The 16,674-nt window shown below is 43.4% G+C and overlaps 1 protein-coding gene across 1 annotated transcript; it reads right to left on the reverse strand.

The window, feature by feature from the left end:
• Positions 1-1,238: 1,238 nt before the first annotated feature.
• Positions 1,239-16,432, reverse strand: lrrc52 (leucine rich repeat containing 52). Its single transcript, XM_034081797.2, has 2 exons — positions 15,177-16,432; positions 1,239-1,801 (listed from the first exon to the last, which is right to left on the reverse strand). Exons 1-2 carry the CDS (start codon positions 15,823-15,825, stop codon positions 1,476-1,478), a joined length of 975 nt encoding a protein of 324 aa, XP_033937688.1. The 5' UTR covers positions 15,826-16,432; the 3' UTR covers positions 1,239-1,475.
• Positions 16,433-16,674: the final 242 nt, after the last annotated feature.

Raw genomic sequence — 16,674 nt, forward strand, 5'->3', positions numbered from 1 at the left:
TGAGTGGAACTTCTGGGGAAATAAGTGGAGATATTATATCACAAACAAGATGGCAGCAGACTAAAAACACCAGATACGTTTTGACAGAGAAAGATAATTTGTGATTAACCCAAACTTCCTAAATGGTTAAGTTGCATCTAACCACTCTTTATCTCAGCCTGATTAGTTTCAGTCGATGGAAATGGCATTCATTTGCATTTTCTTTAGCAGATCTTTCTGGAAATGTAGTTAATTTTGCGCAGTATTTGGATGGAAACTTGGAAGTGATGTAACAGTCTACTGATACACCCCTGAGTACACTTTTACATCACAAGGTAGAAACCCGGCAAAAGGTTTTCAGGGGGGTGTTAAACTGCCATTTAAAGGTACCCTGCAGAGTTTTCATGTCAATTAAGACAATTTATGTTTACATTCAGAATTGATCACATAAACGTAATTGTTTGTATCCTTGAGGCTCACAAATGTGTTGAAAGCATTGAAACAAGCGTTGCTTACATCCATGTGACCTCAATGATTGATGCTCCAGTGCTTAAAATCTCAACAGGGTGCCTTTAACTGAAATACTTAAAGGATAATCCCACCAGCAGTGACTTGTAGAAGTAGTTCATTCTTAGTTTTTACATTCAAATGATTTGATCATATCCCAAACTGTTTCTGGACAGATTCTATCTACAGGAGACGACAGTGACTGTTCACTATTTCAAGTGAGTTGCAAAAAAGGCATTCGGGGAAATCCCATCTTAATACCGAAATGTACTCGTTTTCCTTTTTTATTGTAGCGGAGATAAGGCATCACTCTCTTTGTGACCCCCAATACATGTGTGTTTGTGTGTGTGGCTCATGTCTTTTTATAATCATCATTTCCAGAATGTTACTCAAGAGAGGTTACATCCGCCCACTCACAAAAACCAGCATCTCCGTGGAGAATCTGTGCTGATATAGACAGTGTGTGTGTGTGTGTGTGTGTGTGTGTGTGTGTGTGTGTGTGTGTGTGTGTGTGTGTGTGTGTGTGTGTGTGTGTGTGTGTGTGTGTGTGTACACAGGGGTTATTGCTCTCAATAATCTCAGAGGTCATTCTGCACTCCTGAAGTGAAGGCATAGTCCTCCTTATTGCTGTCTCTGCCTGTCTCTCTTTCTGTCTCTCTCTCTCACACACACACACACACACACACACACACACACACACACACACACACACACACACACACACACACACACACACACACACACACACACACACACACACACACACACACACACACACACACACACACACACACACACACACACACACACACACACACACACACACACACACACACACACACTTTCTGTCCAATATGGTGAAGAGCATGTTGCGTTATCTAAATCTGTGACAAAGAGAGACAGTCAGATCTGGGTTTATTTTGCTCTCAGCGTCCTCTCATCACTTCCTGTTCTTCCTCTCTGTCCTCGTGTTGTTAGACATCAGTCTGTCACACCTGCATGTTAGGCTTGCTCAGATCCCCATTCCCCTGGTTCCCTCCTCCTCCTCCGCCCATCCCTCCCCTGTCATCCTCGTCATCGCTGTCCAGCTCCTCGCTCTTCCTCTTGCTGTAGCGCTCGTACAGCACCATGAGCACGCCCATCACCCAGGCCGACACCGTGCCGGCGGAGAAGATGACGAAGCCGATGGCGATGAAGAAGAGGTAGTCCCAGTAGCCCAGGCCTTGGTGACAGTCTGCCCGCAGCTGCATGCCGACCTCCGCCAAACGCTGGCCCGCCAGCTCTGGGGGACTGTGGCAAACCGTCTGGCCTTCATCTGTAGGTGAAGAGGAGGGAGGGCAGGGTGATAAAAGAGAGGAACAAAGAGAGAAGAGATTAATGGTGAAATATGTAGTATAAAAGAGAGCAGTGGCAGAGAGTAATCAGTATATATGTTGAAGATGAAGGGCATAATATCAGGAGAGACAAGGGAGTAAAAAGGTAATTACTCTAGAGGAAAAGGTGTGCAACAAAAAGATGCCAGAACACACACACACACACACACACACACACACACACACACACACACACACACACACACACACACACACACACACACACACACACACACACACACACACACACACACACACACACACACACACACACACACACACGCACGCACGCACGCACACACACACACACACACACACCACACACACACACACACAGCCGTTAACAATGCAGTGATAACCTTTGTGATAAATGATCCCGAGAGACACTATAGATTTCCTCTGGGTAATGTAGGTCTTTGGTGTCTAGGGCATCATTATTATGCTGCACACACACTCTCACACACATGCACAGAAAGGTGACTAGACTTGACTGCAAGGCTCTGGCACACCAACCCTCCCACATGCACATCATTATACACAAACAAATCACTCTGCAGCAGTGGGGAGATAAGGAGTGTTTTCTCTCACAAAACATCTGCCGTTCATAATGAGGAATATGATAATGAGTGACTTTGGACCACAAGGGGAGGCAGAACTACTACAAGCTGTTTGAATGGTGTTAAATGTTTATTTATGCTGTTTGATGATTCGCCACAGAGACCTCTAAGGTCACGGGCGGCTGCAGAAGCTGGTCAGGATTGAGTCATCAGCGCTTATTGTGGCCTGCTGCGTGTTTTCTGTGACTTTGCAGCATTAGCATAAACAGTGCCCTCCCATATATTAAGCGTGAATGCAAAGTGTTCAAAAGAAAACAGAAGCGGGCTCTGTATGTAGTGTGATCAGAGATAAGCAGCATACAGTCAGCAGCGCTGTTTTCTATCAGTTCATCTGACTTCATCTCTCGTTACCAGCTATTTCCCACACTCCCGCCCTCCATGCATGCCTAATTGTACTTGCACTACCCAAGAGGAGACGCTTTTTTTAAGCTGGGCACAGCGAGAGAGATGAAAGAGCGGGAAAGAGAGATAGGACTGAAAAGAGGGGAGTAAAAGAGAGATGACAGACACAGAAAAAGACAGATTGAAAGGATGTCAAAGGAGGACCGATTTGGCCACATTTGCGTCCACACGCATTTAAAAAAGAGACAGATTCAGTGAGGCTGTCCTCAGAAGATGAGAGAGGAGGGAAAAGAAAGGAAGAAGACAGTATCTGGCTGCAGTCATGTCCGCTGATGGATAATGGCCGTTAATAATGTTAATTAAACTGCACTGATCTGCCAATAAAGCCAAAGGTCTGAACATTGAACTGAGCGATGAGAGGAGGATGAGGAGACTAGTTGCCAAGGCTTTGTGAGCGGTTAAAGGCAAAAGCTGAGGCTGGAAATTGTGAAATTATAATAAAACCAAGGAATCTGTACATAGCACAAATGTAATTTAAACCTTATCCAAATATCCTTCGTCACAAATTGAGCTTACATCGACTGTTACCCCACGATAACCCTAAAACAGATTAATCAGCTGTATGTATGCAAGGGTTCAAAAATACTAATTAAACCAACCTGTTGTTTTCCCCAAGGTCTTTACAAGCCTGTCGTGGAAAACGTCCACAACATCTGCAGGGGTTTGATAAGGTTTTAAATCAATACCGACTTAACGATTGTCTCACCGGGGGGCTTTGTCTCTTTGTTGAGACAAGATGTTCTGATGCTGTCGCTGTGATGGTTTGTGACGTGATGGTGTGTGTACTAATGCCGGTAGAAGTAAATGACTGTTGACAAAATTACAGCAAGAGGATCATGTGATCTGCTTTAGTGCGTGCATCCGTCTTTCCCTGTCCAGGCACAGATAGCAGGTGGGTATTAGGTTATTAAGTTAGCAATTAGGAACATTATGGAGGTCGTTAAGGGGATTAGTGATTGCACTCGGATTAATGGACAGTTATTCAGAAGAAACAGATAAACTGAGGATGAACCGTAGCCCAGATTTAACCGCCCCTCAGTACGAGGAACCACGTGCAGCAGCTTCCCCAATCTGCCACTTTATATTCATCTTCTGCGCCACTGTTTCTTTCTTTCTGTATTTCAGCGCAGTTCCCCAAGTAAAATGGGAACAAAAGATGATCCTGCATGAAATCATCAATACTTATGGAAAATACTAAAAGTGGTGGCTGCATGCTGCCGAGTGGTCACCAAGATAAAGATCCTAATGAATGACACATGCCTATTATCATTCAGTGGTTAAGCCTCTCAATTGGGACTCATGAGTGATAATCAGTGTTGGAAGTACATTTACTAAAGTACTGCACTAAAGTACAATTTTATAGGTACTTACTTGAGTATTTTCCATTTTCATGCTACTTTTAGAGTCAAAAATACTTTTCACTCCATAACATGTACTTTTATTTAGTTTGCAGATAAGATTATGCTTACGAAATGTAAATCCACTGATACATTGTGAAGTATAATCATAATTACAATGTAGTGTTACAAGTTACTATTAGTAATAAAGACATGAATACATCTCTGATTATGATAGATAATATGATATCATAGATTAGAAAACTATAAAGTACCTAACTATTATTACATATTTTAAGTACATTATGATGTAAAGTATTGAATGCAGGAGTTTAACTTGTAACAAAGTCTCTAAACTGTAGTATTGCTACTTTTACTAAAGTCAAATATATATAGTTCTTATTCCAACACTGGTGATGATGACTCTTGTAGAGATTGAGCAGGTGCCTCTCTACATCTAATTTGTAAACAATCTTCTGGTTCTCCTTTATGGAAACAAGTAATCAAAAGTACCGGTGAGTGGCTTCATGAATCACTGCCAACATCTCCCCAGCTGGGTCTCCAAACCAGAAGCATTACCTGGCTTCATTAAAGGGTTGTTCTCCGCCTTTTCAAAAGAAAATACGCTGCCCAAGTTTTTGTTCTTTTAATGGTGTTTGTTTGATTGTTCAAATGTTGGTATATTTGTATTAAATATTTTGATGTTGTGTTCAGGTGCATTGTTGTCTTGCAAGTGGATTGCAAAGCATTCTAATGAACCTGCTCACGCCTCTCTCTTTTTATTTCTCTAATGGTTCTCTCTATTTATTTTCTATTTTCCCTCTCCGCATCCCCATCAGCTCTGTCCCTCTGTCACTGTCTGTTACCATCTGTGAAGGTCTGCGCTGGATAGCTGATCCGTTCGCTCTCATTACCCGGCCAAGCTGGCCTCAGGACAGGTGTGAGGTTTTTTCTTCTCTATGCTGGAGCAGTGAGCTACAATCAGTGACACACACAGGTCCCTCGGGGTGTTTGGATCTCACCTCTCTCTCCTCAATCAATGTTCCCTGCACCTTGCGACAATTCAGACTATGTCCACAGTTGTTGGCTGCATGTTACTGCTGTCTAGCCTCCTCTGACATATCTCTCAAACATCTGTAATAAAAATGCCTAAGACAAGTAAACCCTGTCTCTCTTTCTCACCTTAATGTTGTTACCCAGCTTGTCGGTGTTGTCCTCAAGACAATTTCTCTTGAAGAATATTTGTTTTGCCTTTACACAGCTTGCAATGAACCAAACTGCCTATTTAAGGAGTCCGGATAAACCAGAGCCTATTCTGCTCTAATTGGTTAGCTGACTGGCTCTGTTGTGATTGGTCAACCTCTTAGAGATGTCCCACCCCTTAGCCTATCACGTACAATGTGTTGGAGTGCTAGCCAATAGAAGCGCGAGTGTTATAGTGATGTCATTATGTTACGGAGGTAAACAATGGAGTCCAATAGAGGTGTTTTAGGCAGGGGGGGAGTGTGTATGAGAGAAACACATTTATTGTTTATTAATTTAACATTGAACATCTATGTTTTAAATGTTCTTTAAAGAGTGATGAATCTAATCTGAACGAATCATAATTTATTGATATTTCCATTAAGATTAATTTTTGGGCTTTTTTGCTTTATTAAGAGACAGATAGCTGGAGGGAGGATAGATAGAGAGGATGACATGCAACAAGGGTCCACAGATTGGATTTCAACCCAGTGTCATTTCTATCAAACAGTCTTAGTACATGTCCTGCCCAATATTAAGACTTTTTGGCCACCCTAGAATTTATACATTTTATACATTTTGGGGATCTGGGTCCTTGCTCAGAGGCATCTCAGTAATGCACCAGAGGGAAACTAGTCCCTCTATAGGTACCAGTCCACACTGTACTTGTTCCACTCTGAGATTTACCCCGGTGACCTTCAGGAAGCCAAGCCAAGACACATCCGACTGATCTACTGCGTTCCTATACGAGAGTGTATGCCAGTGTCGGCCAACTCCAGCTAAAATGTGCCCCTATTTCAACTTGCCTTGGCACTTATTCAGTATGCTTACAGAGAATTAAAACAGTCATAAACTTCCTGCATATGCAGCATTTACAGTGAAATATGATTTTATAAATACCAAATTAGAATAAGTTGAGTGCCTCAGAAACTAAACTGAAAGACAATTTCAAGAGACTGTGTCGAGTCAGAAACTCAGAGAGCGAGTGGAAGACAGAGATACAAATGTGTGTGTTCTCTTTGTTACCGCAGTCTAGCTACAATGTGCAACATAATTCAAGCAGTTTCAGGACAGTGGCTGCAGCATTGAAGAATTCACACTTTTGTGCATGCATGCTGCACTGCAGTTTCAATATTCCTCCACCTTGAACAAGCACTGGCCAGAAAATGCTGCAGCATAGATTGATACAGGATGGCAACCACTCTGCCCTCTCATGATCAGATAGGTCTTTGGTCTTTGGCAACAATAATCTTCTCTTGGCCTACGCTTATTCACTGTCAGACTCTAGTTGGGGAAGTTGTCTGGTCCCTGCTTTCTCGTACAACAGCAGGATGCATAGCGTGTGTTTATCTATCTGTTCTCCTTGTGCTGTCACCCATTGAGCTTCTGTTGTGCGTGGCAGCACTGTGTTATTGTAATATTCCCAGGGTTGTGGTCAGTGTGACACTATGTGGCCCGTGACGAAAGGCAGGAGGCCGGACACAAAGCCCTGCAGCTGTGTGACACACCACAGCCCAGAGGCTATTAGGACAAAAATAGTACTAGGAAATGAAGTGCAGATATCAGAGGCATAAACACACTTAACTTATTTAGGGCCACACAAGGGACAAGCACTCAGGCATTACACACAAGCAGATCGTTCCATTAAAATGTGAATTGGGACCTAAATGTTTTTCTTCTTTATCCAATAGAGAACACAATCCAGTGAGCCCAAATGTAGGTGTTTATGTGTGTGTGCATACATTTTTGTGTGTGTGAATCTCTGAGTCGCTGCCACTGCAGCGGTGCGATGCGGTCTCTGTATAAAATCATGCTTTCCAAGCTCAGCACTGACACACTGACAGAGAGCAGGGCTCATCACGATCAGGACTGTTTACCATTCAGGGCTGAAGACGTTGCGCACTCTTTTATGAACTTCCCTCCTTATTCCTCCGACACTGCCACATGATACTTAAAAAAGCACTGAGCAGCTGAATAACAATAATTTTCAGGCTTTTCAGACTACACTGTGAATGTAAAAACATTCATAGGGTACGCAGGAGTTCAAATCTGGTTCATTGTTTTCATTTAACGCTCATGTCTGCATGTACACAGTCAGAGCCGGCCCGACCCATTAAGCGACATAAGCGGCCGCTTAGGGCCCCACAGCCACTAAGGGGCCCCATAGCAACAAAAACGAAAAAGGAAAAAAGGACAGAAAAAAAAATCTCACTACACCGTCGCCGTGATAAGTATGTTTAATTAATTAATATTGCCTAGATTGCCTACTCTCAAAGTCATGTATTATATTATTGAGTCAATAATATAATACATTAACCGTGCTTTACCTGAACCTCATCATGACACTAGAGAGGACGGTAGGATTGTAATTTCCCGTGTTCAGTGAATGCAACAGAGGCAAGACACCAGACCAACCTGAGAGTTGAATGGAAATAAACATGTATTTTTGGCTGACAGGTACCTATCCTGTGAGCTGTGACAATGTTTAAAATAAACTGTCAGTCGGACTCAGAGTTTTTGAAGATGGACGACAATTCTCAAGTGGTGGCTCACACAACAACCCCAGAGCCACAGGTAAACAAGGTATGTAAATGTCAGTAAACTTCCAAGTTATGCGAACATGTAAGCAAAGCTAAACCATTAGCAAGTAGCTATAGCTAGCCAGATATATTAAATAACCACTTTGTCATACAATCTAAATGTTATGTTTTTTAGCGTTACCTGGTGATTTCAAAGAAAGCTCTCTGGGAAATGTTGACTTACTGTCTGTGTTCGACATGAAGCTAGAAGCTACCTTACCTACCACAGTTGATTCGGAGTCCTGTCAGTTAAAGTGTTTCATACTTAGCTTAGCTAAGCATCAACCTAGCACTGAAATATATGGATGTTATTTGACAGTATTTCTGAGAAAAAGTCAGCTGAAATGGTGGCATAGTTGCCACTGCTTTACGTGTCAACAGCATATTTGAATGTATTTGCAGCAGTAAATGTGGCTGTTTGGCCACTGACGTTGCCATAACAACACCTGAATTTAAATGTGCAACCTCTTTTTGTGACAGATTTTTGCAAGAAATTATAATTCTTCTGAATGATATTCCTATTGACAGCTAGTTTCTATGTGAACATTATGAGATGGACAGCCAGAGAGAATACATGAAAAACAGATATGAAATACTATATGACAAAACAAGTATACAGTTTAAAAGGGGAGTGATTTGTAAAATATAAGAAAAAGAAAATCTGTTTAAAGTTGTGTTTCATCTGGGTGTTGAGAGATGTATCCATAGATCTCTTAATTTTGCTCTCCAAGTGCACCAGATTGATGCTTAACTTCAATATTTAAAAAAAAAAAATCTTCCCGGGGGAGCATGCCCCCGGACCCCCCTACAGGAGGTTAGGTCCACGGTGTTTGCATGTTTATTTATACAATATGTGTGCTTATACTAACATCATAAGACATAAGTTGGTTCCGTGTTGTGTGTAGTGAGAACGCGCTAGAGTGAGGGGGGCCCCCAAGCCAAAGCTCGCTTTGCGCCCCCAAAGGTCTAGGGCCGGCCCTGTACACAGTATGTTCACATTACACACGTATACTGATGATCAGAGCTGTGAGGTATTAACCTGCGAGGCAGAGAGCCTGTCCTGTGAACTTGGAATAGAGCTATTTATAAGCAGATTAATTATGCCGATGCATATGGTAATCAGTGTGGCTGTGGTCTCATGTAGGGGGGGGAGTCGGAGGCAGCCGACACAGGGGCTCATCATCGCTCCTGCAGGCGCTCTGTAGCTGACCTTGACCTCTGACCTCCAAGTGGAGGACGCTTCTGAAAATGGCTATAATTAATGAATAAGGCTACGATTTGAATCAATATACTGAGGTTACATTTCAATATATTGGCAACCCTATAAACAAGGAGCTACATTGAGTTAATCTTAATTAAATCTAACTTAATTTAGATTAACAACATGTTGTGTTTCTACAGTTTGCCTTGCAATAGTTACAGCTAAAGATATGTAAAAAAATGAATAAGCCATTGTCATTACTTTCTATAGTTGTAATATCTTGACTCTCAGTATAATAAGCACTTCCTTGTGTTGTGTAGATGCAATGCAGCGCTGATTCTGGTCTTAACGTCTGTACCAATGTAGCATGTAACAGTAATGTGTTATGTATATGAGAAGTGGAAATATGTTTTTCTGTTTTTACTGAGGATATGAGACATGGGCTGGTCTTCCCTATTTAGATTTTCTGTACAATATGAGTTTTGACATATTGTGTATTGATCTAATTTTTAAGACATTTCTGTTAATAATTAATATGAATATTGCATCATGTTTTAAAGACTTGCCCTCCCTTTTGATTAGTTTTTACAGCCTGTGGTTTTAGTAAAGAGATGCTGTTGATTCATGTGAGGAATATGACACCTGACAAAGTTCACAGGGTCCACTTTCTATACGCACCAAGTGCATTAGTCAACATTTTGTAATAGAAATATGAGATAAAGACACTTAAATGTAATTCTGAAACAATTGTAACAGTATAAAATGGACATAAACTCAAACATATTTAAAAGACGACTGCTTGAAAGGAGCCTGTGATATAAGATGTATGACTTTTAAAGCCCCTGCTTTCAAAATGAAGCTCAAGTACTTGGCCATTTAGCCAGATAAACGCATCATACAGGGGTTGGCAAAGACTAAGAATAGCTGACCTTCTCTCCATCACATCCACTAGGGCTGAATAACGCACGCCTTCTGATTCCTCTCCTCTCAAATATGGCATTAGTCAGATTACCTCCATCCTTCTTTCCATCATTTCTCCATACGATCCCTTCTTCCTCTGGCAGAGGATGAGTGAAGGGAGAACGTGAAGGTCAGATAGCAACAGCTCTCTCTTTTCTCTTCCTTTATCATTTCACTTATCAGTCTTTACCACCTCACACTCTTCATTCCCTCTCTGGCACGTTTATCACGCATTCTCCCTTCAGCCCTTATCACTCCATTCCCTTCTTCTTCTTCTACCTCTTTACATTTTCTTTCTAACACACACACACACACACACACACACACACACACACACACACACACACACACACACACACACACACACACACACACACACACACACACACACACACACACACACACACACACACACACACACACACACACACACACACACACACACACACACACACACACACACACACACACACACACACACACACACACACACACACACACACACACACTCAGTCTCGTGAACTCAAACTCACACACACCTGAGCTTTCTCCCCTCTGTGCCTCAGGTGATCACATCTCAAACACACCCACACAGGCATCCCATCAATCTTCGAGCTTGCACCGCGAAATGCACAGAGACATAAAAACATACACAGCCTGCACTACAGTACAAGTAGGCCAGCTGAATTCGATATGCTTCCCCACACCAGATGGGTCTGAGGAATAGTTCCAGCTGATAAATAATGTATCATCTACCTGTATTAAATTGAATCGATGCCTCCTTGTCATAATGAGTGTTTTAATGGATTTGAGTGACAGATCTGGGGCACAGACCAATTCCTTTGTACCCTGTTTTTTCTCCTTCCTCTCTGTATCTAAGTCCATCTTTTTCTGTTTGCCCACATTTTCAATTCTCTCTGTCTTATATCATATTTTTTTGTCATCTATTCGTAAAAACCTGTCATTCCTCCTGTTTCTGAACCTGCAGACCTCTGGTTCTCTTTATCTTATTATGAATATTTAACTCCTGCCCGGTGCGTCCCCTCTGCCTTGGCTCTTTGTCTCCGGTGTGTGAGCTGTCCAGGGCACAGACGGGCAGCCAGAAAAACGTCCCCCAAAAACTGGAGCCATAACACCACCGACTCTGCTATAGCCCAGGACAAGCCCCTTACATCCTGTGTTTGTAATTCAGGTACTTGTCAAAAGCGACCTACAGTGAGTGCGGGAGGTCCTTCGACAAGCTGAATTCCTTTTACGACAAAGAGTTGGGTAAATTCCCGGAGTATAGACAGGGGATAGAGAATATTTGAAGGTGTTCAGGACAGGAATATCTGAGTTTTTACAGAGTTTAGACAAAACATTTTTTAAATTGTAAATCTACTGTACTGTCATCACAATAACCAAGGCAGGGTCATAGGTCTTCCCTATTTAGATTTTCTGTACAATATGAGTTTTGACATATTGTATATTGATCTCAGTTTTAAGATATTTTTGTTAATAATTAATATGAATATTGCATCATGTTTTAAAGACTTGTCCTCCCCTTTGATTCGTTTTTAAAGCCTGTGGTTTTAGTAAAGAGATGCTGTTGATTCATGTGAGGAATATGACACCTGACAAAGTTCACAGGGTCCGCTTTCTATACGCACCAAGTGCATTAGTCAACATTTTGTAATAGAAATATGAGATAAAAACACTTAAATGTAATGTTGAAACAATTGTAACAGTATAAAATGGACATAAACTCAAACATATTTAAAAGACGACTGCTTGAAAATGTAAAATTGTAAATCTACTGTACTGTCATCACAATAAACAAGGCAAGGTCACATCAGGCTGACTGCCAACCAGTAGCCATTATCTTCAAGGAGCCCTTTTCTCTGATTAAGTGGCATTTTGAGTTTTTTTCCAAGCCACATGAGAGAGTTACGTAACAAAACTCCAAAGAAACCAAATCATTTTCATCCAAACAAACTGCAAAGTGCAAAAAAAGCTAGATTATTTAAAAGGCTGTGTCGAAGGATTTGGCCATGGTTATCTAGAACAAACTACTGACATATATTGATATTTATTATCTTATTTCTCTTTTATAAATAAGTAAACCTGCATTGTTGTTATTTTTTGTTGCCATTTGGGTGCAGGACTCAAGCTTAAAATATTGGATTAGGTTTATCATGGCCTTGTAAAAACGTTTGCCTGAATACAAAGTGTGCAGCAATCTTTAGGTTTTAGGCTTTTAGCTTTTTGTTTTTCACAAACTCCTGAGGAAACTTTTTTGTCTTTTTTATTTAAGATAAGATAAGATAAGATAAGATGAACCTTTATTAATCCCCGAGGGGTAATTCAGTTGTACAAAGCAGCAACAGGGTAAGCGTGAACAAAAACAGTACAGCAAAGATTCACACAGATCAATAAAGCATCAGTAAATGCTCCCATGTTCACCACCTAGTCTCTTAATTGGTTTATTTCTGCTTTTTTGGGGCTCAGCAGCATTTAGGAGCTTCATCTCTGTAAACAGCGGCCGTCTGCTGAGCATCTTGAGTTGCACCTTCAACAGGTACAAAATGAGTTGTAACTCATTATAAAGTTCTGTAAAGCCAAGGAAAACTGCAAATGTAGGTGATGATTATCTGAAGGTTCAAATTGTGAAATTGTTTTCAAATTCTTATTTGGTAGATTTCTGTCATAAGTTATAAGATATATCGAGACACTGATCGCAACTCAGACTGAACATTCTAAATGTCTGGATTCTCTGTACATCAGACTCACATCCCTGCTGTTAGATCGCAGGACACTCCCAATCACTACATGCTCTAACACGCACACGCACACGCATGCACGCACGCACACACGCACGCGCACACACACACACACACACACACACACACACACACACACACACTCACACACACACACACACACACACACACACACACACACACACACACACACACACACACACACACACACACACACACACACACACACACACACACACACACCATTCACTCTGTTAACCTGGTTCCTGGTTTGTTTATAGTGCCATATCGATATGTGCTTGGTGAATCAAGAGATGACGTGTGTGTGACAGTGGTGTGCGTTCCTGATAGATTAAAGATCAAACTCCCCACGTCACATTTGAAACTTTATAGAGTAGTGTGTGGGGAAGGCGGAAAAAAAAAACTCAACTGTGGGAGTGTTGTGTCACTTACGATTCAAAAGCCCTTCTCTCAAAAATATTGTTCTGATGTTTTTGGCAGGAATATGTTTGTGTAAGGACCGGGCTTTGGTGCGATGAATAGCAGAGCAGAGTGCCCACAGTAAGTGTGAGTGAATGTGTGTGTACCAGTTTCTGAGCAAACTTCACTGAGGTTTGAAAAGTTTAGGTGGATCACAACTTTGGGGAGCTGCTGCATTTAAGTGGCCTTCCTCTTAAGCTTCTTGTGTCTTGTCTTTTAATCTCATCCATTTCCCACAGGCCCCAGCCTCAGGGTCTCCCTTAACCTATAGATCACACACTGACTCACACACACTTAACTGGAATGAGTCACTCGCACACACACACACACGCACCCACACACACACACACACACACACACACACACACACACACACCCACCCACCCACACACACACACACACACACACACACACACACACGCACACGCACACACGCACGCACGCGCGCACACACACACACACACACACACGCACACACACACACACACACGCACACACGCGCGCACACACACACACACACACACACACACACACACACACACACACACACACACACACACACACACACACACACACACACACACACACACACACACACGTTGTCCTAATGGGAGCATAGTCCAGCTTTTTTGAGCACCATCATTAACCATCTGGACTGAAAGGGCAAAGCACAAGACGGTGGAGGCACCAGAGCGCACATGCACATGCTGTTATGTCTATGTGTGTGTGTGTGTGTGTGTGTGTGTGTGTGTGTGTGTGTGTGTGTGTGTGTGTATGTGTGTGCGTGTGCGTGTGCGTGTGTGCGTGTGCGTGCCGATACGAGGGCCTAGCCAGTAAAAAAACAGGTAAGAAAAGGACAGGATTCTCCTCAGCATTATTTCTGCCTTCAGGACCCTGAAAGACATTGCAGTACGATTGATGGGGTGTATCGGCAGCAGGGACACAAACCTCACCTGCTTAGGACTTAGCTCAATTAACATTTACCATCAAAGATCATCTGAGCTGAGAGGCCGATTGTTGATGATTTCTTGGGACACTTAATTAAATTCCCTGCTGTTAAAGGGATGCTTTCCAAGTAACACAAGTAACACAACTGATTTATTGGTGTACACCTCCGACATTATTGAGACGTGAAGGGCAGTTTGAAGGAATTGTATTGCAGTAGGGAGCAGGGGAATGACATCTTCAGATTGCTCTGGCTCTGAGGTTAAACCATTAACTCTTTGTGTTTGTTTGTGTGTATATGTATGCATCTGACTCTGGGAAGTGTACATGGAAGTGTGCATATAAAGGGAGAGCAATAGTGCAATAAGTAGCCCACCATCAGGGCCTAAATTGACCAAGTGCCCATAATCAAATTATCTAAATGAGATGATGTGACAGTAACAAATGATAACCTTGAAGCTCCTCTGGCACAACGTCTAAACAAAGAAACGGTTTGTTTACTGGCCAGAAAACCGAGCCAAACTACCAAGAGACCACCTGCAGGAGGTCAGACTGCTGCGACCTGAACAGGGACAGGCATCAGCTTACAGGACAGTGAGGACACGTTTTGGCAAAGCATGCAGAGGAGTTTCTTTTTTACTATTCTTGGCAGTCACTGCCAGTCCTTAATAGTAATTAAAAATTAAAAAGTAAATCATCTTTTTTTTTTATCAATTCACCCTCAATGCCCTTGTCTGGGGATGTGTTGGGATTGACAATATGTTTTGACTTCTCGCTCCCTCCATCCATCCTCACCTTGGAACTTGAAGCCCTCTATCTGCACCCACAGGCAGAGGTCCTCCGTGTCACAGTCGCAGCTCCAGGGGTTTCCGCTGAGCCCCAGAGACCTCAGAGCAGGCAGGGCGATCAAGCTGCTGATGTTCAGGGCCGTCAGGTTGTTCCGGCTCACGTCCAGCACCTGCAGAGCCATGTTCTCCGAGAAGGCATCCGGGTGGATTTCCCCCAAACACGGGTTATCCGTCAGCCGCAGCATCACCAGAGACGCCAGGGGCCCGAAAGTCCGGTCCTCGATCTGCAGCAGGGTGTTGAACGACAAGTCGAGGTAGGCGAGTTTCCGCAAATTCCCGAAGGTGGACTCGGAGATCTCTGTTAGAGAGTTGTTGCTGCAGTCCAAATAGACCAGATCGGACAGGTAGTTGAGCTGCAGCGCCGGGAGGTCCCCAATGCGGTTGTTGGAGATGATGAGCTGCCGGGTGGCCAGGGGCAGGTCATTGGGGAACAGGGTGAGCTCCTGCCCGGCGCACTGGACCACCAGCTGGTCGTCGCACACGCATCTATCGGGGCAGCCGGCTGTGAGAGCCGGGGAAGGGGTCACCCCCATCACGAAGATAAAGAGGAAGAGGAGCCGGAGGGACTGGGCGCTGGGCTCGGGCAAGAGACGCATGACGAGGCCGCCCAGAGCGTCATGAACTCCGGCAGAGCTGGACCAGGACTCCCCGGCGCTCTCCGGGCATCCTGCATGGGTCTGAGGAGCTGAGCGAGAGGCGAGATGGCTGCTCTGGGTGCCTGGTTGTCGCTGCCTGAAAGCCTGGCTGCTGTTTATATCCAGACTATCGGTCAGTCACTCACACGCACTCTGGCCCGCCTCGCACGTCGCCACAAGACATCATTTCAGAAGGTGACCGAGAGACGCTTATCGCTCCCTGGGTGAGAATCGCGCAGCTTACCGGACTTTGTCCCTCCTGAGAAGACCACAGAACCGATGAGAGTTGATGATCACCCCGTCGGTGACTCATGTTGGGTCATTAGTTGTCACCAGCAGAGTGCATTGTTTATTTACTTTGCAAACAATTGACTTGACATGGGCAACAATTCCTGAATCCTGGATGTAGACTCCACGCTGAAAAATCTCCTGGCTCACATATGTCCTTGACTGTGATGGTGTGAGTGCGTGAGGGTCTTTGGTACACGCTGTCCAAAAGAGAAGTCGCTTTTTTTCCTCCAGAAGCGCGATGGAAAGCGCGTCCTCCCTCTGCGCGGAGAGCTCTGTGTGTGAGGCTGTACTGCGCGGTGTGAGACTCTCTCGCTCTTCCCTCCCTCTCTGCCTCTCCATCCACACACACTGCAGCTCTGCACACACACACTTGGTGTTTGTATTGCACATGAGTTGTGCCAACGGTGTTATTGCAATGGTGATGTCACCAGGTGTAGAAGAAAGAAAAGAGTGCAGAGAAACCCAAAAGCTTTATTTGCACGAATGGTGTGGCCAAAGCAGGTCAATCAACATTAATAT

Source organism: Pseudochaenichthys georgianus, chromosome 4 (assembly GCF_902827115.2).
Source record: "Pseudochaenichthys georgianus chromosome 4, fPseGeo1.2, whole genome shotgun sequence".
NCBI lineage: Eukaryota > Metazoa > Chordata > Actinopteri > Perciformes > Channichthyidae > Pseudochaenichthys > Pseudochaenichthys georgianus.